At 37.0% G+C, this 25,081-nt stretch overlaps 1 protein-coding gene across 1 annotated transcript; it reads right to left on the bottom strand.

The window, feature by feature from the left end:
* Window positions 1-1,967: 1,967 nt before the first annotated feature.
* On the bottom strand, window positions 1,968-24,015 carry LOC131430505 (ATP-sensitive inward rectifier potassium channel 11-like). Its single transcript, XM_058595540.1, has 6 exons — window positions 23,891-24,015; window positions 13,552-13,773; window positions 9,933-10,198; window positions 9,123-9,349; window positions 2,701-3,675; window positions 1,968-2,638 (listed from the first exon to the last, which is right to left on the bottom strand). Exons 1-6 carry the CDS (start codon window positions 23,899-23,901, stop codon window positions 2,459-2,461), a joined length of 1,881 nt encoding a protein of 626 aa, XP_058451523.1. The 5' UTR covers window positions 23,902-24,015; the 3' UTR covers window positions 1,968-2,458.
* Window positions 24,016-25,081: the final 1,066 nt, after the last annotated feature.

The raw sequence follows: 25,081 nt of genomic DNA, 5'->3' as shown, positions 1-25,081 counted from the left end.
TACCAATCAAAAACACTTGTTCGCGTGATACAATTATCACCGAAGGCCTTTTGCAACATTTTGAACACTTCGGCACCAGAAATTTGATGCCGCACACAAAATTGAATAGAACTTCTTTTTTGAATAATTTCACTCGTTGTAAAAATCGCTGATTGCACTTTTATAGTAATTTTCACTGGTGGTTAACAAAGATTTCGATGCGACAAGATAGCGACAAAATGCCGCAAAGATAGCGAAAATGTCATTCGCATAAATTGAACCCTTCGAGACCACAAACCAGAAAAATATTTTATTTTAATTTGCCGTTAAATGACAATTGTTTTTATAGCCAGAATAATTATACAATGATACTTTGTATTAATTGACGTCTTTGTCTTTGAGACCACGTGCTTCACTCGAAACATTATCAATATTAACCATAAAAATAAGTTACTAAATAATGTAAATCGTCTAGTCTAAAATTCAGTCGTCTACAAACAAATAATTCTTGTTGCTAGAGAATATTACCTATTAAATCTGTAATTACCTTCAATCCATCAGGCAATTTATTTCGTTATTCACTCTAATCCTCGATATAAAAATGCGGTAAACTTCAATACAACACACTGCGAAGGGGTTAAAACAACTTAAATCTTTATATCAAATTGTTGTGCGATGCTTACATAGGAGAACTTTCCTTCTTCTTAATATCGAATAATCCGGATCTTTTCGTCAAAATTCAATCACGATCGGGTTTGCCAAAACAAACATTGAAACATTTAACATATCTCGGTTAATTTTTCAAAAGGGCGTATAAGCAAGTGACAGTTTCTCTTCTAATAATTACCAAGCGGTTTCCACGTTTATCACTCAACTCTTTGCATGTAATGATACCTGAAACTTTCAACTTTCAAACAGAACAGTTATATCAAAGAAAATCTTTTTAATCACATTACAATAATCGAAAGAGAGAGTGATTAAAGAGAAACTGTCACTTGCTTATACGCCCTAATAAAGAAATATTGACGGGAAAAACCAAACAAGGAGCTTGACTCAATTTTAAAAGAATGTAAATTGGACGACTGTAAATAAAAGTTTCAAAAACCTGTAAAAGTCTGCAAAATTGCAGAGTCTGTTTACAAAAGAAATCGGCAAATTTACATGCAAATCTGCAACCTGGCACCTGTAATTCTGACGCTCGTGGTTTCGTTATTTTGCGGCGATTTCGTCGCATTTTATGCACACTGAAAACCACAATAATAATTCAGAAAGACAGACGTATACTAAACACTAAAGAATATTTTGACGTGACACTTGGCACAGATGCCACTGACAGTCGTACCAACCTAGAAAAAAAAATTCGACGAATTTCCGCGCGAAAAATAATTCAAAAGTCTTACTACTGATGATCTGGAAAATGATCGATTTTCGACCATGGTTTACCTTTAATACTCATACTGTTGGACATCGGGTCTGATATGTGCCTGACTACCTTGAAACTGCCCGAGTACGGGAAAGGCAAAGTTTGAGAAAACCTCATATGTGGCTATCTCACACTGTTGAAAATTTTATCATAAATTCCTGATCATATTTCTGAAAGAATTATGTTGCGTTTAATACAACTCGAGATAGTCACGATTAAGTTCTACCCGTTCTTTCACAGCGCGAATATTGAACGCCCCATAAAAATGTAAGACGTATTCACGTCAAAAAAATCTCACGTAGTTGCATCTGCTTTATTTGAAACGATTGTGCAACTTCTACAAAAACTCATGCATCGAATACAAATGCAGCAATAAAATCAGTAGGAAAACAATGATGAAACTCAAGGAAATTACTACGTAATGTAAACAAGAATTGAATTGGATTTTTCAAAAAACATTAACATTATTTTTAATGAATAAGTCTTACATTTAATTTTCAAAATAACTGGTCATTTCACTAATTTGAATTATGAAAAATGTTCTATATCTGAATATGTGAACGACAGCTATTTTCACGTTCATTAAAAATATGCGTGAAATTACTTATTTAACAAATATAACTGGTGAGTTGGTGGATAACATAAATGCTGGAGTATTGGATCGATGCCAATGTTACAATAAAAATGGGTTAGATGAATAATACATATCTTTGTTTACTATCCGTAATTTTTTCCCTGCACTATAACAAAATATAAATGAATTACAAGAAAAAGAACGCACATTTTCACGAAGTTTATCCCGAACTGGATATGTGAGAATGTTTTCCAATGGAAATTGACATGATAAAACTACGTAGACCGGAAATTTGTACTTTTTAGATCATAGCCCGTCCTCCATCGTAGACTTTTCCAAATCGAGAATTTGAGAATGACGCAAATAAAAGCATTGTTTCAATGTGTGGAGTTCTAATCTCCAGGACTAGACAATGTATTCAAATAGTGGTAAACTTTTTTTGTCCTCTGGCTTGTCACACAATACAAGATAACTAGAAGAAATTATAATTCACTAGATTTTTTGGGCTCCCCGAGATCCGATGTAAGAGAATCTGGTTTGTCTGGGACTAACCGTGAAGCCACATTGTCATCGGGCTGATTCGAGTTTTGGGCGTCTTTATTCAACAGCAAAGATGTAGCCTTCAATTGTTCTATTTGAATGCCTCCATCGGAATCACTATCCTGTGAATGATAAAGAAAGGTTGGGATCATTGACGAAATCTTAATCACATTTTACAACTCACCTCCTGTCCATCTTCTTCATTTATTGATCGACATTCCAGTCCATCGAACTCTCGATGTCGGTCGTTATCCATAAATTGATGAACTTCATCTAGAACCTCTTCCAGACGTCTGGCACTGCAAAGCGGAGTGTCCACAGGTTCAATCGAATCCATCAGTTCGTTGCGGGCAACATAATGGTCGTGAGTCCTATCGTAATGAATAATGTTTATGAATCTGTGGCCCCAGTAAATTTCTCCCGGTAGATAAGATGTCCTCGCTTCGTTGACCTGTCCGGTGGTCATCGTTCCACCACTTAGGGTAACCACAATTTCAAACCGCTTCTGCAGTAAATCCTTGGCTGAGATGTCAAACAGTGGACTCTCACTGTCAATTACGTGACAAACTGTGACTGGCCACATCAGTAGAATGCGTCCGTTATTTTCCAGCTTCATGGTCGATTCGTGTTTCTCGATGAGTTCTCCCTCTAGGGAACGCCGTTGTTCCAGCATTACGGTAGATATTTTAGTTTCAATCGCATGTTGATGTTTCAGATCACACAAACGAAATACAAAGCATAGCTTTCCGTCACGCTGGCAAATCACAGCTCTTTTACTAAACTTCATGTCAGAGATCTTCTTCGGTGGTCGGACCATCTTGGCGTAAACGATTCCAATCATGGCAGCATCTATCACTAAACCGACAATGATCTGTACTGCCAACAGGAATAAAGCTTCGGGACATTCCTCCGTGGGAGTTTTGGCACCGTATCCCGTGGATACCTGAGTTTCGATACTGAAAAGTAGAAACGCGACAAACGTGGTGGCACCTTCCACGCACGGCAGTGTTCCTTCACCGAGGCGATCACCGGTTTCCGGATCGAAGTTCAGGTCCCCGTGAGCATATGCTACCAGATACCACAGAATGGCGAACAGTATCCAACTGCAGACGAAACTGAGCACAAATACGGTAAGCGTGTAGCGCCATTGTTCCTCCACCTGTGAGAAAGTAATATATTGAGTATATTGATGATTAATTTAACTAGTAAGAGTTCCTATGAGCATAGACGTACAGTTCTAGCGTTGGAAAGTGACCCTTGAGTAATTGGAGATTGATCCATGAACGCTATAATCTTTTAGTGCGTTCCGAGCAATAGCAAACCGAAATTTTCACGCAGATTTCAACAAGGAATTTATGAAAAAAAGGCGGGTGGGTAATGTCAGAGACATAACTGGATGTCGTGAATACGAAAACAACTGACATGTTCCTTAACACTTCCGAATATCAATTAGTTAATCAATTGTATGAATTATGTAATTTTAGAGCCATTAGAACGGCTGATTTTGTGTGATGCTCTCCACCGTTGTCCACTTTTCTTTGTTTTTTCACCAATGCAAATAACAGGCAGATGTGACGTAATCGTTCTTGTCGGAAGCGAAACTAGCTTGGCAAACAACACAAAATGCATCTGCTCGCAGTGGCGATATAATCCAAACTGATCCAATTTTTGTTAAGTGGTTTCTTTTTACGTGATTTCGTCTGTAGCTTTTTCGCTAATGGGCGGTCCTAACGGCTATAAAAATAGCAGCATATAGAATTTTTCATTTCGATTATTTCATTTCGGATTTGCATTTCATTAAAACAAACTACCAGGATGCTGTACGGGATTCATTTCTGCCTTTCAGAAGGACCAAATTGTGGAACTCACTACGATATTAAACACTGTTCGGAACATCTTTCTCGAACGATTTGTTGTTCAGCAGCAGATATTTTGTTCTCTTCCTCGGGACGCATTCTGATTGGCTGGTGTTGACAAGGGTCAAATGAGGTAGGTTTTTCAATAGCGTACTATTAAAATACTTCAAAGCTTTTGCTATACATGTTTAAGTTGAAAAATTTCGATTCCATTGGTAGTTAGATTATATTAATCCTTTCACAGATCACTGAGCTATGAGCTTTCAAAATGCGAGAAAGGCAAACGCGCCTTATGAATTATCCTCTTTGATACTCGTTCATACCAAACATTTCAGGAAAGTTTAATTTTGAATTATTTGAGATTTTGTCATACAACTGAAAATTTTATCATAAAATTGTGATTATATTTCCGATGGTATGTAGCAAAAATTATGTTGATTCGTTAGATACAACAAGAGATATTCACGATCAAAAACTTATTACTCTCTCAGAGGGTAAATTTTGAAAAGGCACCCCATAGTACAGTAAGTCGTATTCACGACAAAACTGTTGATAATCCATGTCCATGTTACGTTATTTAAACTTAATCCTCACCAAACATGTTGCTATGGTGATCATCCCGTAAACTGTTCGAAAAGCGACATTTGACTAGTGCAACAGCTACATATTAATCGCGAGCAGGGATTCCGCCTACATTTCATAATTTACATGGAAGTATGGGCCAAATGTAGAAGTACTGATACTAAGCATTAGTTGTTTATCTAACAGGCCTTGAAGTTCTATGGAGAGTGAAACTTGACAGGATATCAATGAAATCAAAGGACCTTTCTGCAACGAAACCATCATCAATGACTTTATTACACAAAATAAAACGGCAGGATGAAAAGATAGCGTTCAAGTCGCAGTTTCTTTATGTTACTGCTACTAGTTTGTGAGTTTTATCATTAGTGTTCCAAACGTGTACGTTTGTATGGAAAAAAATTTCGTGGAATTGTATGATTCCATTCATAACTGAATGGAAAAATCATGTAGGAGTTACTTGTTTTGAAATTTTTTGTTATAATTACAGATCGGTTCACGAAATATCTGAACATATCGATTATAATCATAATTTTCCCCCCCTCTTGGGATGCCCAAGTAACAATTCGAATGCCTAATGGTTTTGATTGTAATTTATAGGAGTTTTGTAATTGATTTTTCAATCACTACCTGTTTTATGACGACTATAATAAACGTCTCTTTTGACAAGTAATATCATAGTTTTTAAAGCTTCTATAAAACTTTTTACCCAGACTAACAACTGGACTAAAAATAAAACAATGTGTACTAGAATACAACCATGCAAACCCTCTCAATATTGCTTTCAAACATTTTCTTTAAAACATTATTGTCAGTTAAATTATTTCATAAATCTAGTTTTGTGTGTGTGCGTGTTCATTGGATGACAGTTTCACTCAGAGCAAATTTGAGGGTTCTAAAGTACATTTATGACACATTTGTTGTGAGCTATTTGATTTATTGCTTCTTGGGTTAAGCGTAATTTGCATTAAAGAAAATTTCATGGCCGTCATTATGATGTCCTATACCGTAGCATTTATTGACATCAAATATACTTCGAAATGCAAAAAAGAGAAAGTAAACAAAGAGAATCTCTCATTGTTACATACGTCGTTTTGAACATTTTATACAGAATTGCTTTATTGAATTGAATGTCTTCGTTAGTGCGAAAAATTTCGTATTAGTCCTGCTTTCTGCTAGTTTTCGATTATTACCTAACACTAACTTTTCTAATCTGCTCTATTTGTTTCTATCGATGTTACGGATGAGAATATATTAGAAAATGTATATACAACATTTAAAAAATGCACTCAATTTACAATCTTGAAAGGATCTTGCAAGGAAAACTTGAGTTATCCGCAGTTATACATCGCTTACCGCGTCAGAAATTTTAGCGAGCTTGCAAACGTATCCGCAAAATCGAATAAGGACTATCTCCCCGAACTGTGGTCACATGAAGCTTCCAGGAGCTGTCAGAAGTCAATCTTTACATATGTGTACCAACGATGCCCGTTGCTCGTGCAATCTACGACAAATAATCTGTCCACCGGAATCAGACTGCAAACACCAAGAGGGTTTATATTCATTTACACACTATCGTTTAGATATACTTTTAGGTATAAACGAATGGTTGAATGCAAAAACTGGATAAAGACATGGAATGCAAAAACTGAACACATATTTTTTGCAAGAGCAGAACAAACAAGCTCTGAATTCTAAAACCGAATAAAAACTTGACTGGTTGTCCCGAAACAATTGGTTTCAACCGGATCATGGACTCCATTTTTTTGTAGGCTGCCGCAGCGAACGAAACGTGGTTTACTTGTTTTTTTTTAAACGGGTGGCTAGTTCCATGGCGTCATGGCCGAACGTGATCTGGCAACTCAGACTGTGATATTCTTGCGTGTCAATCTGTGAATCCTCTGTTGTAAAAAGCTCCATGTATAAAATCTCTTAAACTTATTTTGAATTGATGCGACAGTCATTTGCTCCCACCTTCTCTCAAAGACGGACTGACTGATTAATTCTTAATTCGCGTGCTCGTTTCCCCGCATACGCATGGCTGCCAGATGGCTGACTAAACGCTGCTAGCTGAAAAAATATGGCTGGCAGACATTCTGGTGACCGACTGCCTCACCGCTGCCAGATATACAACTCAAACGATACAAACGTATCCACCAGGATTTTTCCACATTGAAATCTTTGACATTTTCAGCGAAGGTGAAAAGATGAAAACGCTCGGCTAACTTAGATACAGACGACTTTGTTTTGTCAAATTGGATTTGACAACCGTTACTGAATTAATTTTGGTAGCCGTCTGGTGGCCATGGCTACCCAAGTAGCCAAAACGCTATGCCGGTCTGAGTGTTCGATCAATCACAGAGAACAGACAGTAGAGATTTCAATGTGTGTAATACCGTTTTCGTTTATTGATCAGAGCAGCCCGAAAGCTGACCCAGAGTCGCCCAAACAACGTTTGATATGTTTGTTTTAGCAACCTGCGGTCGCTCTAGATCGGACTCCCATCGCGTAGTTTCGCTCTGAAAATTTTCTCGGGTCGCACCACGCATCCATGCGAGTTTGTTTATTTTTTCTTTTTTTCATGAGTTGTTGTTTATGCTTTACACAGCTTTTTCGAAAAAGTTTGGAGAGTTTGGATGTCTGTTCTCTGTGGATCAACCCAATTGACAACGACATTAAAGATGTCATAAAATTTTCGCTCACTATAAAAACGAGGTTCTGTCGCATATCGCCCAGTGAGTAATCGCAAATTCCATGGTATCTGATAATATAAAATGATTCTAAGACCGTCTAACTGTTGATAAGAAGCGAAGATCCAGAAAAAGTCGTCAACTAAAAGGAATGATCAAAACTGCGTGGTCGGAACTTTTGAAGATGAGATAAGATGCATAAGAGTAAGACGTCAGTGCATAATACTAAAACTCGAGCTGAACTACGTTCGTGTAAGGCTCAGAAGTCCCCAGAAGTTAAGAAAACCTGTAAGTGACTGCCACGGATAAGTGTGATGTTCCTGCGAGCCCCCAGACTCAAAAAATGTGAAGCCTCCAGACTCAGAAGATGTATGTTAAGAAGTTTTTAATGCGGATTAACCTATCATTACTGCAAACACCATGAATGGACAGGTATATTTTAATAAAGGTTTCCAAAAGTTGCTTCTCCCTCTTTCAAAAACTCACGACGATCTAACGATTTTCTGGGCGGATTTGGCATCATTTTACTACACGAAGTCCCGTGTTGACGGTTCAATGCATAGGACGCTGGTCATATAGGCCAGTTGTCGTATGTTCGAGCGACGACCTGGAAGGATTCTTAGTGTCAGTAGGATCCATAGTACTAGCCATGCAATGATTCTGTACACTAAGAATCGGCTGCGAAGTCTGTTGAAACAGAAAGACCAAATTCCAAAAAAGGAATGTAATGCCAAGACTTTGCTACTACACGAAGGACGTGCCAAAAAGGTATGCGGGGAGTGCTCTCGATTTTGTGCCGAAAAATCTGAACGCTCCGGAACTACGCTCAGAAGAAAAATACTGGGCCATTATGAAGGACAACCTTAAAAAAAAAATAAAAGAAATTAAGAAAGCATTGAATAAAATGACAAAAATTTAGTTTTAGGGTATTTTTAACCGAAACCCGAACTCAATGGGTACGGGTCGGATTCGGATGCACAAGAAAAATGTTTGTCGGGTTCGGGTAACGATTTTTTAATTTTAAACGGGTACGGGTACAAAAATTTTGTCGGGTTTCAGGTATTTGAACCCGGGCACGGGTAAAGATTTTTATTTTTTAGTGGGTACGAGTCGGGTTCGAGTTTTAAAGAATATTTATTCTAGGGATGAGTTTTTGGAACGGGTACTGGTCGGGTTCGGGTACAAACAATTGCTTACCCGCCCATCTCTACTATAAAGGCGAAATAAATAAAATGAATAAATCCAAAACGAGCTTTGTTTCTTTTTACTCGCTGAAAATTTCGTATGAATCCTGGATGCTTACCCACATACTACAACTGAAGTAAGAAATATAAGTATACTTCGGAAGCGCACGGAAAGCTTGAATCGTTAAATTTGTAAATTCGAGACAAATAATCTCAGCTGAAGTGTGGTGTTCTTAAGTGTTCTAATAAACGGAAAGTACGTTGAGGACTGAAACGTCAATATGGAAAACAACTTACCAGCGTCGTGACGAGATCTTTCACGAACCGAACCGACTTCTGGGGCAGATGTAAAAACAGCACATTCCGTTCGCCGGCCTTGTTGATAACCCGCGTCGATCGAATGGCACGCGTTCCCTGATGTTCGGGGTCCCGTCGCAGCCGTTGTCGAATGTGTTGCATATTTCGAGCACTTTGCAGGATTATAGGGAATTGCAACTGTTCCTCATGTGGATGGGGTCCAACGGCTATTTGGGTGATCGAAAGGTAAAAAAAAAACACTGGTTACAACACCGGTTACTTTCACTAAGAGATCTGCAGTATCTTCTGCAATCTACGGGATTCTGCGGACTACTGTTGAATAGCGTGAACCAGCCCTCGGTGGTCCAGTTTCTTATCCAATTATTTTTTCCTGTGTAGGCATGTATCTAATCTGATGCTCAACGGTTCGAGCGAAACAAAACAAGATTTGCTTATGATGTTCAAATATTTAACGTAAGAGATTGCTGTTGCTGTTGATAAGCATCCCTAACAGATTTCGGTTGTATCTTAATAGTATTTAGAGAGACTGAGTTATTGTTTTAGCAGTGCAGCTTCATATTTGCGGACGAACAAATTTAAGCTTAAGTTAGGCCACGCGGACTATTGACCGAGAGCTCAGTCTGGCTCTACATTCGAGGCATCAATACGGAACGGAGATAACGTAATAACTATCCAATTAGCGCTGCTTGGCGTACCGTACGAGGGAACACGCAGAATTAGTTAGTCGAGACAGTTAGTGAACATTATCAGATCAGGAAATGTACGTCGGATGAGTTTGACGTCACCTACCTTCGTCGACACTCCCGGGGAATGTGGTGCTGGGATTTTGTCCGTGATGAAGAGGATCGTGCTTGTGATGCCGACGATGCCGGTGTTGTTGTTGCTGACTATGTGGGTCATGATGATGATGATGATGATGTTGGTGATGATGGGGATGATGCTGAAGATGTTCATCAAGATGCACATCGTTCAGATTTATATCAGACTCCTGACTACTCTTCCATTCTATGTCGCCATGTGGTTTTAGTTTTTGCTGCAAAAACTGTTGTTCTACCCTGAAAAAAATTAGAAAGTAGAATTCATTTAGCAATTAACAACGATATCGATACCGCTTGTTGTGATAATGACTCAATATTATACGTAACTAGCGGACCCCTGCACACTTCGTAGCGCAATAATATTAGGTTAGATGTAGAAAATCAAAACTACTTATCAATTTGAATAATTATTGAAGAAAAATATCATTATAATGCTCTATGATAGTGGCCCCAACCTTTTTATATCGCGGACAACCGGACAAAATATATAAAACCGATGGTTTCCGAAACGCAAACAGGCAGCGTACAGTTTACCATCCGAAAAAAACTCCAAATTCACGCTACAGACTCATAACGATTATTGACGGTAATAGAAAAGTTAAACGGATGAGAAAATGACGTTCAAATTGAAATGACATAGCAGTGGGCATCATTGGAATGCGTGAAATGAAAACTTTTTCTTCTTCTAATTTGCCATACAAAATTGTTGTCTCGACAACATTTGCGATTAATTTTTGATCTTTTAACTTTTTTCTGTACTTGTTCCTCTATTGTCTGCACTTTATTTTGTACCTTGTGTGCTTGTTTCTGTAATTTGTGTGTTAGTTCCTGTACTTTCTGTGCTTGTTTCAAAATTTGTTCCTGTACTTTCTGTACCTGCTCCAGTATTTTCTGTATTTGGTCCTGTAACTTCTGTACTTATATCTGTACTATCTGCACATTCTCTACCTTTTTCTGCACTCAATTGTGCCAGTACTTCCTATACTTGTTTCCCTCATTTCTGTACTTGGTTTTGTACTTTTTGCACTTGTTCCTGTACCTTCTTTATTTTTTCCTAAACTGTCCTGCTGTACTTGTTCCTTTTATTTCTGTACCTGTAGCTGTCCCTGTGAATTTCTCACAGCTCAAAAATTATCCTTGGATGGAAATTATTTCGAATACTCTTAAATTAGAATAATCGAACGACCCTCATGATTGCTTGAGATTAGTGAAGTAGAATGGTAGAGTGTTCTGTAAAAATGAATCATCTGACAATTGTTTTTGATTCGATCTCAACATTTTTCCCCAATTCAGGTACACACGTACACTTCGCACTTTAAAGCAGTTTTTTTCTGCTCTTAAAAGTTCCAAATGATTCAAGCAAAATACAACAAAATCAGTTTTATGAAAAATCTTTGAGTATTCCATCTTGTGTTTATCTTTCGTTTATCGACGCTTATTTACGAAGGGTCAACAAAATTACACTATTACTAAGTTCACTGGTTCACGATTTCGATGGATCTTATGGGACATTGCAATCTTGAGTTTATCCTTGAATCCTTGAGTTTGAAGACGCAAGACGATTCAATCATTGATAATATAAGTTTGCTTAGGCTCTAAGATTCCGAGGGCGTTTTGATAATAGTTGACGGTAGAGCTGAAATATGGACTTCAGGTTGCATTAATAGCAGTGTTGGTGATTGCCGAAAATTTAACAAAAGATGCTCGATATTTATCTTTATTGTATACAACAGTTTCAATCCGGTAGAAAATGCTACAAGAACTCGAGTCTCTCAATGCATGAACCGCGAGAGAATTTTTCTACATTTCTTAGCTCCACTTCATACTCTGAGTATTTCACGGCCCTTAAAAAAAATTACAGTCTAATAATGATCGTTGCTGTGTGGAATTTCCCAAGAGAGAATCGCAAGTTGACAATTATCGCAGAAAATCGAATCGATGATTCGACTTGATGATTCTCATACTAGGTTGCAATATTTCAAAACCCTTGTGTGGAGCATTCACAGACATTTTCATAGACATAACTTATACAAAAGTTATATGCACATAGTTAGAATAAGCAGCAATAGTAAAATGATTCTATCGCAATTATCTACTGCCAATACAGAATCAGATCGCTAAACGAGAATAAGCGACCGTTTGTTGCTTCAGAGAGAATCTTCACAGCAGAGAGCTAACCTTTGATTCCCAGACAGATCATCGAGAGAAATTCGCTCTCGCACTGGTGTCTATTCTATATTAAATGAACCATGCCGGTTTTTTGTTGTTGCGATGATATCCGTCTCTCTTTGATGGCACTGATTTAATCGTGTGAAGAGTTGCTAGTGAGCGTTCTTTGATACGATAAAAGCCATCCTTGATTAAAAGTTTATATACTGAATATCTTGCTTATTATCAGGAAATTACAGAAGTTTAAAAAAAAAATGAGTGTTTTACGTACAATTTTCTATAGGCCAGTTTTTACTTTTTCACTTCCAAAAATAAATCAATTTGACAGATATACTTACCGAAGTAGTCAGTCAGTTCTTCATCATTATTATTTGATTCCCCGAAATTTGGCAAATTTTTTACTGAATTAAGAAAATGGGATGACATTTCGAAGTTAACAAATCATTTCAGTAAAATAAACATTGCGGAATATGTTTTTATAGAATTTACCGAAATCCAGTTATCATTGACAAATGACTGTCAATTGGATTAGTTTTACAGACCCTCCAGTGAAAATAATGTTTTACAATTCATAACCGTAAAAATAATTACTGAACATCGAAAGAGGAATTTGGTGTGTGAAAACTAACTGTCAAACAGTTATTAAAATTTTCAGTAAGTGTCTTTTTATTACCCAAATGAAAAAAATTGGATTGAGATACAGGTGCTAAAGATTTTAAAACATTAGAGCCACTCAAAGCGTTTTGTTTACTTATAGATAGAAAATAATTTCTTATCACTTGTCCACTTGCTGCCAACACGAATCGTTCGAGGGTTTTGGAAGGCGCTCATAATTCCGGTCAACCGGGACATGTGACACTTTTTTTTCGTGTAATAAAACCATCGTGTAATAAACCATTTTTTTCGTGTAATAAACCATCGAAAATATCCGAATTCGAAAAACCTTATTGTAAGTTGAAAACTCGTGTTGTTTTCTGAAATCCGAAAATCCAACATTTTAACCAAAAGAAAACAAACACAAAAATATTATCGAACAATCCGGTTTGGTTTACAGTTTACAGTAGTTGTTTGACAGTTCAGCAATTACCGAACGATCGGTAATCAATTCAATTTCCAAGCTGATTACCGAATTCTGCGAAATTTTCTAAGTGTGCATTGTTCTGATTAGAAATTCAGAGCGCAAAAGAAACTGTAAAATTATGTAAATCAACAAATATAAGCTTCAGTCTCACATAAAACACGCAGAAGAAAGGTTGCTAGTATACACCTAGCGTCGTGCGAAGCGATTCGATTTTCTGACCGGTTTGCTTTGATCAACTCGTAAGTGAAACATATGTGGGATTTACACTATTGCTGGTTGCCAGCATGCAAACAAAACTCTAAATAAAACCATCAAACCCTAATTTCGCGCCATTACTCACCATAATCGACTACGCTCATTCCGTTCGACTGCGACGGGTTTCCGGATGTGATAAGGGCTTCCGGGTGAAGTGAACAAATCAAACGACTCCTGTCGATTATAGTTGACTATGGTTACCGGCCGGGAGTGCAGGTGATCGGATGATTCCGGGAGTTTCGTCGTCTCTCGACGACGCCATTGTTTCCCGTGAGCATACGGACTGGCTGAGCTGGACTCCAGCGTACTGCAAAACGAAATCATACAATCTATATTGTTTAGGTTTAGGTGTTTGAATTGTTTTTCTACAATAGAAAAAACAAATACGAAGTCACAAAACGTTGTCCGCTTGTTAAGTTTATTCTTTTTACTATCACAATTACAAAATAAAACTTTCATTGCAAGAAAAACGAATTATTTCAATTTTGAAATTCTCAGATGTTGCTTCTAATTATTCAAAAGTTTGCCTTCTCAACTAGGTAAGCACACTGCCACCAATGCAGTGAAATAAATCTCATGTTTATCTTTACAACAGATGTTCATATCACCGCGTTCGTTAACTTCCATTTATTAACGTCATCCTTATTGTGTCTGAAGCTAGATCGCAAAGAAGAGCTAAACAAATAAGATTTGCTTGGTAATGTGTCGCAATCGAACTTATCTTTTATCGGATAAGGCAATTATCATAATGGTTATTTCAATTCAAATATTTTATTTCGATGTACACTGAAGTCTTTTTTTATGCGAATTTACGTACCGCATAAAAAAAACCGCTTAACTCTGAAACTTCGCATAAAAAAACCGCATAACTCTGAAAATTCGCATAAAAAAGTCGCGTAAAAAACCGTATAAAAAAGACCGCATAAAAAAAGACCTCAGTTGACCAAAATGATTTCGACTTGTTTTAGTAGCGCTAAAAGTGACATCTGCTACGAGACACAAGAGTTTAAAATTATTATATTATTACTTTCTCGCATATCCATCGTAGAAGAAGAGCTTCTTCGTGATTTAATTGTTTTCTTGGTAAGATAAGCTGTTGTGTTATCACGATAAAAACTACTGATCGTGTTCGTATTTATAACTTATACCAAGTAACCAAGAGCTCGGATGAAAATGAATGATTTCAAGGAACAGTTCAGGATTAGCATCCTCACTAGACCGTTTTTAAGTAATTATCCACACTTGAAAGTTAACTGAAGAATTTATATGCGGCTTCTAGAATACATTCTTTTGCTTGTTTTACGCACAAATTCATATCGCGAGAAAGTTCACTTGGGGCTTGTTCTGTCTGTATTTTCAAGATACCAGAACTTTATTGTCGTTCCAGAAGGTAGGGGGTCGTTTTGAAAGATTGCTACGAATAGTCGAGTTAGTGACAAAACTACTACAAAATCAAAACTACTACAAATTCGAGCACCAACAGGTGAAAGTCATTGTGAAACCTTTTTCTGTCATTTTCGATTCTCAAAGCTTCGGTTGAATATTGACACTTCATTTCGGATTCGGATTTCCACTGAAAACCGCCAATGACTGGAAGTACATACACATGTCCATGCACAGAGTCGCCATTCGTGTCAAAAATTTTCGCATTCCCAAATATCTAATTTAAACTCCACCACCTTTGATTTCAATATAAACTCATACATCATTTTCCAAAATCTACTCATCAGAATCCGATACGATTTCCTATCTTAATCAAGTGAATTTTTTTTTTGACGCACACTTAAGGTTCCGGAGATTTAATTGTATCGATTAAGCGATATTTATTCACCTAAATTTGTACTTAAAAAGAGCTCGATAACGAGACTGTTTCAATGACAAAAGAAAGACATTTTCTATCAGGTGTACAACTTTGCTCCCGCCGTTTTCCGATAGGTGGCTGTACCGGCTGAGGCTGGTTAAAATACATAGATGATAATGCCTTTAAAGTGACTGTGTACAGTACCTAACGAATTGTCATCGCCGTTTCAGTGACAGTTGTTCCTGTTTTCGTTTCCTGTTTTCGTATTATTCACGCTCGAAAATGTCTGTTTATGTGCCCAATTCTCGCCATTTGCGGGAAGTTTTACTTTTCTGTTACAATTCGAAAAAAAATAGAACTAAAGCGCATCGAATGCTTTCAGAAACTTACGGTGATGCTGCTCTGAGTAAAAGAACGTGTCGGGAGTGGTTTCAACGTTTTAAAAATGGTGATTTAGATGTCGAAGACAAACATGATGGTAAAAGAGAAAAAACCTTCAAATATGAATAACAATTTACAACTAGCTTTTGAAACCGGGTGAATCCATCACAGGAGATCGCCACCGAACGCAACTGATGCGCCTTAGTCGCGCGCTAAAAGAAAAGCGGCCACAGTATCAAGAGCGACATGGCAAAGTCATCCTCCAACACGACAATGCTCGGCCTCACGTCGCAAAAGTGGTCAAAAAGTACCTGGAAACGCTGAAATGGGAAGTCTTACCCCACCCGTCGTATTCCCCAGATGTCGCCCCTTCTGACTTCCACCTATTCCGTTCGATGGCACATGGCCTGGCAGATCAACATTTTCCATCCTTCGAAGAGTTGGAAAAATGGATTGCTTCATGGATAGCGTCGAAAAAGGCCTCCTTTTTTCGAGCCGGGCTCAGAAAATTTCCGGAAAGATGGGAGAAAGTTGTCGCGGACAATACTTTGAATAATACATCTGTAAGCACTTTTTCGCAATAAAGCTTTAAATTTTGAAAAAAACGGCGGAAGCAAAGTTGTACACCTAATATCATTCACCAAGTAAAGTCATTTGATGATCATTTCGTTTTTAAGTTCAATATAAAAAAAAGACTAAAAAAGTCTGAATAAAGTATCACTACTAAAATGTTTCAGTAATCGTTGGAAGAGCTTCACGTCGTTCTTCACGATAAAGGAACAGAGACATCAGCTACAAGGTAGATTTAATTTAATTTATTTTTTATTTCTTATACCTGAAATTTTACTAAACATAAGTTTTTATTTTGGTATTATTAATTTACAAAAAAATTTAATGTAATGGATGATCTCATGGAAGAATCCGATTCCGGATACTAGTAAGAGTTTAAATACTCCAAGGGCTAAACATTATCCACAGGGTACCACTGGGCCATGGATAGTCTATCTTCGAAAAAAAGAAAAGATTTTAAACTTGATGCAAATTACAAAGGATTTGACATCACATTTCTCTGAAGTTAAAGAAATCTGTAAGGTTAATAGAGATAAAATTCAAGTTGTTGTTAACGACTTGAAACAGGCAAACGATATTGTAACCTGTAAATTATTTGCTATTGAATATCGAGTTTACATTCCATCGAAGGAGGTGGAAATTGACGGTGTTGTGACTGAAGCAAGTCTGACAGCAGATGATTTACTTAAAAATGGAGTTGGCCGTTTTAAAAACTCCATGCTTGAGGGAGTTAAGATACTCGAGTGCAAACAATTGTACTCAGCATCTATTGTCGATGGAAAAAAGACTTATCGTCCCTCAGATTCGTTTCGCGTAACATTTGCCGGATCTGCATTGCCTAGCCATGTCTATATCGATAAAATTCGTCTTCCTGTTCGGCTTTTCGTACCGCATGTTATGAATTGCACGAACTGTAAAAAATTCGGACATACAGCTACTTACTGTAGTAATAAGTCCAAATGTATCAAATGTCAAGGGCCTCATAAGGATAATCTTTGCGATAAAGAAGTTGAAAAATGTGTTTATTGTGGAGAAAGTCCTCATGATGATCTTTCAGTGTGCGCTGCATTTAAGCTGCGTAAAGACAAAATGAAGCTTTCTTTAAAAGCACGGTCTAAGCGCACATATGCAGAAATGCTTAAAACGGTCATACATGTCTCCCCTTTGGAAACCGAAAACGGTTTTTCAAATCTTGCGGAGCCAGAGGAATCTGACTCTGACGGAAATAGTGAAGATACCTCGTTTGTCACTCCTCAAGGGTCTGTTAAGAGGAGATTACCAAACCATAAAATACCAAAAAAGACACCTAAAATTACACCTTCAAAAAAAGATTCCCGTGTTAAAGCTAAAAAGCCAAATTTAAAACCAAAAACTGTGCCTCCTGGGTTGTCAAATTCACAAACCAATCCAGGAACTAGTTCAAGGAAGGACAATAATCCAGTGGGCTCCATTTCACATTCACCAACAGGATTACTGAAATTTTCGGAAATTGTAGAATGGATTTTCGCTGCATTCAATATTTCTGAACCTCTAAAGACCATTCCTTCCAATAGCTAGAACTTTTTTGAAACAGTTATCAGCTCAATGGCCAGCTCTTTCAAGTTTTGTATCATTTGATGGATAATTTATCATCCGCCGCAAATGATTCAATCACTGTCCTGCAGTGGAATTGTCGAAGCATCATGCCAAAACTTGATTCATTTAAAGTTTTGTTGCATAGTCAAAAATGTGATGTATTTGCTTTGTGCGAAACATGGCTTACATCAAACATAGCCTTAAATTTTAATGACTTTAACATTATACGTCTCGATAGAGACTCCCCGTATGGTGGAGTGCTTTTAGGAATTAAGAAATGTTATTCCTTTTATAGATAAAACATTCCTTCGACTTCTAGTATAGAAGTTGTTGCTTGTCAAATAAACATTAAAGGAAAGGACATTTGCATTGCTTCGGTATATATTCCTCCAAGAGCTCAAGTTGGACAACGACAGCTTAATGAAATTGTCGAAGCCCTTCCTCCTCCACGTTTGATTTTAGGAGATTTCAATTCGCACGGAATGATGTGGGGTTCCGTTTACAATGATAGCAGATCATCTCTAATATATAATATTTGCGACAATTTTAGCATGACGGTACTAAATATGGGTAGCATGACACGGATCCCAAGACCTCCTGCACGTCCAAGTGCATTAGATTTATCTCTTTGCTCGACTTCAATTCGACTAGATTGCACCTGGAAAGTATTTCCTGATTTACATGGTAGCGATCATTTACCAATCATCATCTCAATTAGCAGTAACAAAGGCATTGCTAATTCAGTTAATATTCCATATGATTTGACAAAAAATATTGACTGGATTAAATACCAAAGTAATATTTCAAGTGTCTTAACTTCAATGGAAGAGCTCCCCCCACTTGAAGAATATGACTTCCTCGTTTGTTCGATTCTGGAGGCCGCAGAACAAGCCCAAACCAAACGATTTCTTGGTCCATCGTCTAACAGAAGGCCTCCAAACCCTTGGTGGGACAAAGAGTGCTCAGATGCTAAACACGCGAAACAAAATGCTTTCAAGACGTTTTTAAAACGAGGAGGAGGAACTCCTCAGAATTTTGAAAATTTCTTGACTTTAGAAACCAAGTACAAGAGCATACTTCGGGCCAAGAAATGTAGCTATTGGAGACATTTTGTCGAAGGTTTGTCAAGAGAAACCTCAATGAGCACTCTTTGGAATACGGCCAGACGAATGAGGAATCGTAACGTAGGAAATGAGAGTGAGGAATACTCGAACCGATGGATATTTGATTTTGCGAGGAAAGTTTGTCCAGATTCTGTTCCTACGCATAGCATTATAAGGGAATCTTTTCCAAATAATGGTTCCATTGATAGCCCCTTTTCAATGATGGATTTTTCCATAGCACTCATGTCTTGTAACAATAACGTTGTGTTTGCGAATTGCTTTAGGGTGCATGCATTCGACACATACAATGAGTCTTGAAGTTCTGGCGGGAGTTCTTCCATTGAAAGATCGTTTTTGGGAGCTTTCATCGCGACTGCTAATAAGATGTGAGGTACTGAATCCCCTGGTTATTAATAACTTCGAAAGGCTAGTTGAGCTTCAATCTCAAACAAGATTCATGACAGTATATTTTAACCATATGTCACAGGAAATCAACCCATCAAGATATATTCCTATCCGTGTCAGCCCCCTAAATGTCCCTGACTCAACTTTATTTTACGACACATCCATGCAGCGCGAAGTGCGTGGAATCCCGGAACACCTACGCTCGATGGAAATCCCAAAAATATTTACAAGTAAGTTCAGGCATATTGACTCTGAGAAAATATTTTACACGGACGGATCACGAATTGAAGAGGCTACTGGGTTTGGTATATTCAACAATAATGTTTCGGTCTCATTTAAGCTTCAAGAACCTGCATCTGTTTATATAGCAGAGTTAGCAGCAGTTCATTATAGTTTGAGTGTAATCGTTACATTATCTCCAAACCATTATTTTCTTTTCACAGATAGTCTGAGTGCAATTGAAGCTATTCGCTCAAACGCTGCTTGCAAAAATGAACCTTTTTTCTTGGGCAAAATAAAACAGTGCCTGAACGTCATATTGAATAATAATTATCAAATCACAATAGTTTGGGTTCCGGCTCATTGCTCCATTCTAGGCAATGAAAGAGCCGATATTTTAGCCAAACGTGGTGCTATTGAGGGTGAAATTTATGAGAGACCGATTGCTTTCAACGAATTCTATAGCGCGTCTCGCCAAAGAACACTTGCCAGCTGGCAAGCTTCTTGGGATAAAGATGATCTGGTTCGGTGGATGCACTCAATTATTCCTAAAATATCGACAAAGGCATGGTTCAGGGGACTGGATGTGAGTAGAGATTTCATTCGTGTGATGTCCAGACTCATGTCCAATCACTACACGTTAGATGCACATCTCCTTCGAATTGGACTTTCCGAGACTAATCATTGTGCTTGCGGCGAAGGTTACCGCGATATTGACCATGTTGTTTGGACATGCGTGGAGTTTCGTGATGTCAGATCTCAACTAATAAATTCCTTGCGTACCCAAGGTAGACTATCCAATGTCCCAGTTCGCGACATTCTTGCTTGTCGTGACCTTCCATACATGAAACTTCTTTATCATTTCATTAAATCCATTGGAGTTCCAATTTAAATTTTATTTTATGTTAGACTGTTTTCTCTTCCATGAGTTCAACCAATAGCCAACTATAGGATATTGAATATAAGTGGTGAAATGATACAAACAAACCTGAAATAGTTATAAGATCATGTACAAAATAAATGTATTTTATATAATGTAATTTAAAATAGCAACTCGCTTGATAAAACAGTGTTTAGATTAACTAATGAGTACCAACATACTAATATGATATTCGAAATGTATTAGGTTTAAACTACTATGTATTGTGGATGCCACGGCGAAGAAAAACTTATGTATATTGCCTATGAAATAAACGTATTTATGAAAAAAAAATGTTTCAGTAATTCTGAATAATCGAGTAGCTTTTCATCAAAAAGGAACGGTTTATATCACTCTAAAAGAAAATTAATTTCATTTAATTCCACTATTATAACAAAAATTTACTACGCCATACAAAAATATCACGAGATAGTAACAGACATAGACAGACACAGATCCGCGTCGGTATAGATGTCGCACTTTCGAGATTTCGTATATCGGTTCGACGTATTGGTGCGAGTGTGTGTGTTTAGTGAGTATTCAGATACGCGAAAGAAAACGTAAGTAATAGTTGCTCTTCTCTATCAGTCAAACAAGTATTAATATTAGCTATTTAATCTCTAGTGCTGTTTCTGAAAATTGTTATTTTCTCGGTCTTTTGTTAATTTTTACACTTTCATTGAACATAACTCAAAATTGAGTGACACAGATTTCATAAAAAGTGTACGTACTCTAAACTTGAGTTACCACATATTTACTCATGTTTGCGTTAAGGGGCGAAATTGTCAAAACTTGAGCAATTTTTACTCAAAATAAGAAAAAAATATTTTGTTCAAAATTTGAGTAAGTTCAACTCAAAATTTGAGTTCCTTGCTCTCAAAATGATTAATCGTTAATTTTCATATACAAAGTTATACTTCTTACTTTTGAATGCGCAAAATAGTGATTCAAAACCGTTTCCTTTAGAACGGTTTGGAGTAAAAATTGAATTGTTTTGATATCCTTATGTTGCACTTTTCTCTAAGCATAATTGAAACCACAAAACATCTATGATTGACGTTGATTCATGTTTTTAAAACCGGATCTAGAAACGGCAATGGAAAACGACGTATTCTTGCATTCTTTATTTCGATAAGAATATTCCGAGAATGAAAACGCACTGAACTGCAAGAAGTATTTTTTTCACACAATTGTTTAAAAACTCGACGCTTACTCTAATATATGAATAAATGCGAGAGAACTCATGGAAACGAGTTTATTTTACTCAAATCCTTACTCAAATTTTGACATATTGTTCCAGTTTATGAATTTGAGTAATCACAACTCAAACGTTGAGTTATGATCTTTGAATTGTGTGACGCTTCTATGTTAGAAAGTTTGTTGGATATGTTTGGAAGGATTTACGTTTCGGGCAAAAAATTCAGGGTGAAATACCTATAATAATACTGTAAGCACTTCAATAAGATTTTGTTATTCAAGTAAATAAATAATGAAAAATGCATAAAATGCATGTTTTTCCTTATTTATCTTCATTTTACGAATAATGAGTTATTTTAAGAAAAGAACAATGCATTAAACATTAATTAATAGACAATCTCTTCGACCATATACATGATAATTTCTCTTTTGTTTGCTTGCTGATTATGTTTGCTTTTGAGCTGAAGAATAAATGATAATCTTTTTAAATAAAAATTTCTAACATTCATTAAATACCATAAAAAAAAATAAAAACCCTCATTTCTCTAACGTTTCTTATTCGTGCGGCGTCTCACCTTGCGGTGTGGCATATCATCTGGATTTGCATTTTGCATTCAAATGCAAATATTAGGCTCCAATTTTATTTTTTATCGAAATTGTTTTTTAATATGAAAAAAATTGTCTTTTAATAACCGAACATCTGTAAATACTGATTGTCGTGAAAACTGACTGTCAAACAGTTATTAAAATTTTCAGTAATTGTCTTTATTTATCAAACGAAAAATTCTTGAAGGGTTCGTCGAATGAATTGAGGTACAGGTGCACAAGTTTTTAAACTATTAGAACTACTAAATGCTTTTTGTTTACTTATAGGCAGAAAATAATTTCATACCACTTGCTGCCAACACATATCGTTCGAAGGCAATTTTTTGGTGGACTTGTCAGATGGTGCAGTATTCTGAAAGGGGCTCATAATTCCGGTCAACTGGGACATTATTTTTTCTACGCTCTTTTATTTTTTCGTGGATACACAGTGCAATAAAACCATAGCCACGACAGATTCGAGTTTTCTTTATTCGTTTCTGTGAAAAAAAAATACAAATCCGACAATCCTAATCTTAAGTTGGAAATTTGTGTTGTTTTTGAAATCCGAAATTCCATTCAAATCCAGAATTTTAACCAAAAGAAAATAAACACCGAACCATTTGTTAGATCCATTTGGTTCACAGTTTACGGTAGTCGTTTGACAATTCAGCACTTACCGAACGGTCGGCAATCAATTCAACTACCGAACTGATTACCGAACGTTCATATGTTGAAAATTCAGTGAAAAATTACCGTATTCGGCGAAATTGAGTACTGATGGTGAACAACGAGCAACAAGGCAATTTTAAAAAAGCAGGGTGGAACCGCTCATTGGAATCATAACAATGTCCCCGTCTCCCTTGACCTTTGGTTGTAGGATCGCTAGTATTACCCATTCGCTTTGGAATAACGGCTAATAAACCATCTGTCTACTTCCACTGTGAAGATGAATTCCAAAGGATGCAGAGAGTTAATCAAAGTATCTGTTCCGTCTGATGTAAACATTTATACTCGAATGGTCAATTCCTTTTCGAAGTAGATGTTGATTGGTGGCTTATTGGTCGATATTCACAAAAAACGTGTAACTTGAACAAACGTTAATTCCATCGCAATGGCGGCTCACTCACCGTATTTTTGAGTTTCATGGCTTTGTGTGGAAACAATTGCAAAATTATCAAATAAAATATGAGGCTTTGTCTTTTTGAATAACCGCCCAGAACTATTCAAATTGAGTAAAATTAATGATCAGTTCGTACATTGAATGTATAGTCCATTTCATAAAGTTTGTGGTTGTTATGCATGTTGAATTTGAACACTAACTACTATCACTTTTTACTCTAATATAAACAATGTTGATCGCTTTTACCAACGCACAATTTAGAATCAATAATAGTTCTAATTCACATCTCAGTTCTGTCTTTCACTTTCCTTGTTTAGTGCACTGAAAGAGCGTTTCAACGCGGTACCGAAGGTGTTACATTCCCTATTCTATTTCTTATCAGGCATTTGCAAAAATCTATATTTTTTGACCAAATCACACGTCAATACTATTGCAAAATCAACAATCTTGTATTTTCGTGTTTTGTGACAATGAATGAAACATCCGAATTTAGACTTGTTACAGCGCACATGCCATCGCCATCACCAATTAGTACAAATCGTTACTCACTCCAAGCTCATCGGTGCACTGACTTCAGGAACTATTACCCAGTCCACTCACAAATCCCGAGAAACGATCGTGAAATCGCCCAGGTTGCTCTCGATGCCAAAAATAAACTGCCAACCGACTGGAAGATTGATTATTTGGTTTGTAAATTCGCAACGTTCAGCGCTAGTGGTGTATCGGTGTTCGAAGTCGTATTTTGATAACCATTATCTATCTGGCAAACTGGCAAGATACAAATTATCGATAAGATTAGTGCGGTCATGTGCGAATGGGCGGCCCGAAACAAAAGTGTAAATTAGCGGTTATGCGTCATCCAGCAATCGTATCGCATATGGAAACATCCACGAGCCATCCTTCGAAAGTTGGTTTTTCGGTTGATCTTTGACAACTAATTAGCTGTTCCGTAAGTGGATATTGTAACTAGGTTTGATTCTTACTATTGAATTTTATGCATAGGGTGTGTCACATTTTTAATGTCAAACCGGTTTTTTTTTTAAATATTCATATTATTGGGGATTGAACAACAAAAACTACCGTGGAAATAATTGCTCAGCCACAAATTGTCATGGAAATTAGAAAGAATGACCTCCGAGTCTCGGAACTTTTTCAGCTACTTGTGTAAAGATGTTCCTTTTTTAAAAACATCCTGCAGAGTCATGTAAAAAATTAGGTATAAACGGGTTGTGCAGACCACAAGGTTTACTTGCGTTGGTAACCGAAACTATTCTCTGCATATGCCGTCATGTAACATTAAAATGCAAAGCTCATTTCACTAACGCAGTTCGTGTTTGCATCTCATTCGACATTGATTCTTGGAAAAAGGAAGATCGCCCAGTGACCGTAACTAGTGAGCATTTACTTCTGTTTCAAAACGCTTTCATCATCGAACTAACTAGCAACTGCAATCCATGTACAACAAGGTGCACAGTAATTAAAAACGATCCCAAGACTTTGAACAACAAATTGAAACCGAAACGGAAACCACCCACAACAATATGTTTGACAGAAAATGGATGATGAGACACCGACACCGAAGAAATGGATGATGAGACGAACCGTGAACAAAGTGCCCCTCGCTGGATAATAATGTAAGTTCCTCTCGCTAAAGAAAAAAAGGTGACAACGAGATCTAGTAATAAAAAATTGGCTCAATTGGTTACGTAAAGCTTGTACGCAGATAAGAATTAAAATTTA

The sequence above is a fragment of the Malaya genurostris genome, chromosome 2 (assembly GCF_030247185.1).
Source record: "Malaya genurostris strain Urasoe2022 chromosome 2, Malgen_1.1, whole genome shotgun sequence".
Lineage (NCBI taxonomy): Eukaryota > Metazoa > Arthropoda > Insecta > Diptera > Culicidae > Malaya > Malaya genurostris.
The sequence above is the reverse complement of the archived record's forward strand: the minus strand, read 5'-3'. Positions and strand labels throughout refer to the sequence as shown.

Bases quoted from the DNA above. Each gene is read 5' to 3' on its own strand.
- LOC131430505 (XM_058595540.1), bottom strand. The intron at 9,350-9,932 runs GTAGGTGACGTC...TCACCCAAATAG, and splicing joins CCCCGGGAGTGTCGACGAAG to CCGTTGGACCCCATCCACAT. The intron at 3,676-9,122 runs GTAAGTTGTTTT...ACTTTCTCACAG, and splicing joins AAGATCTCGTCACGACGCTG to GTGGAGGAACAATGGCGCTA.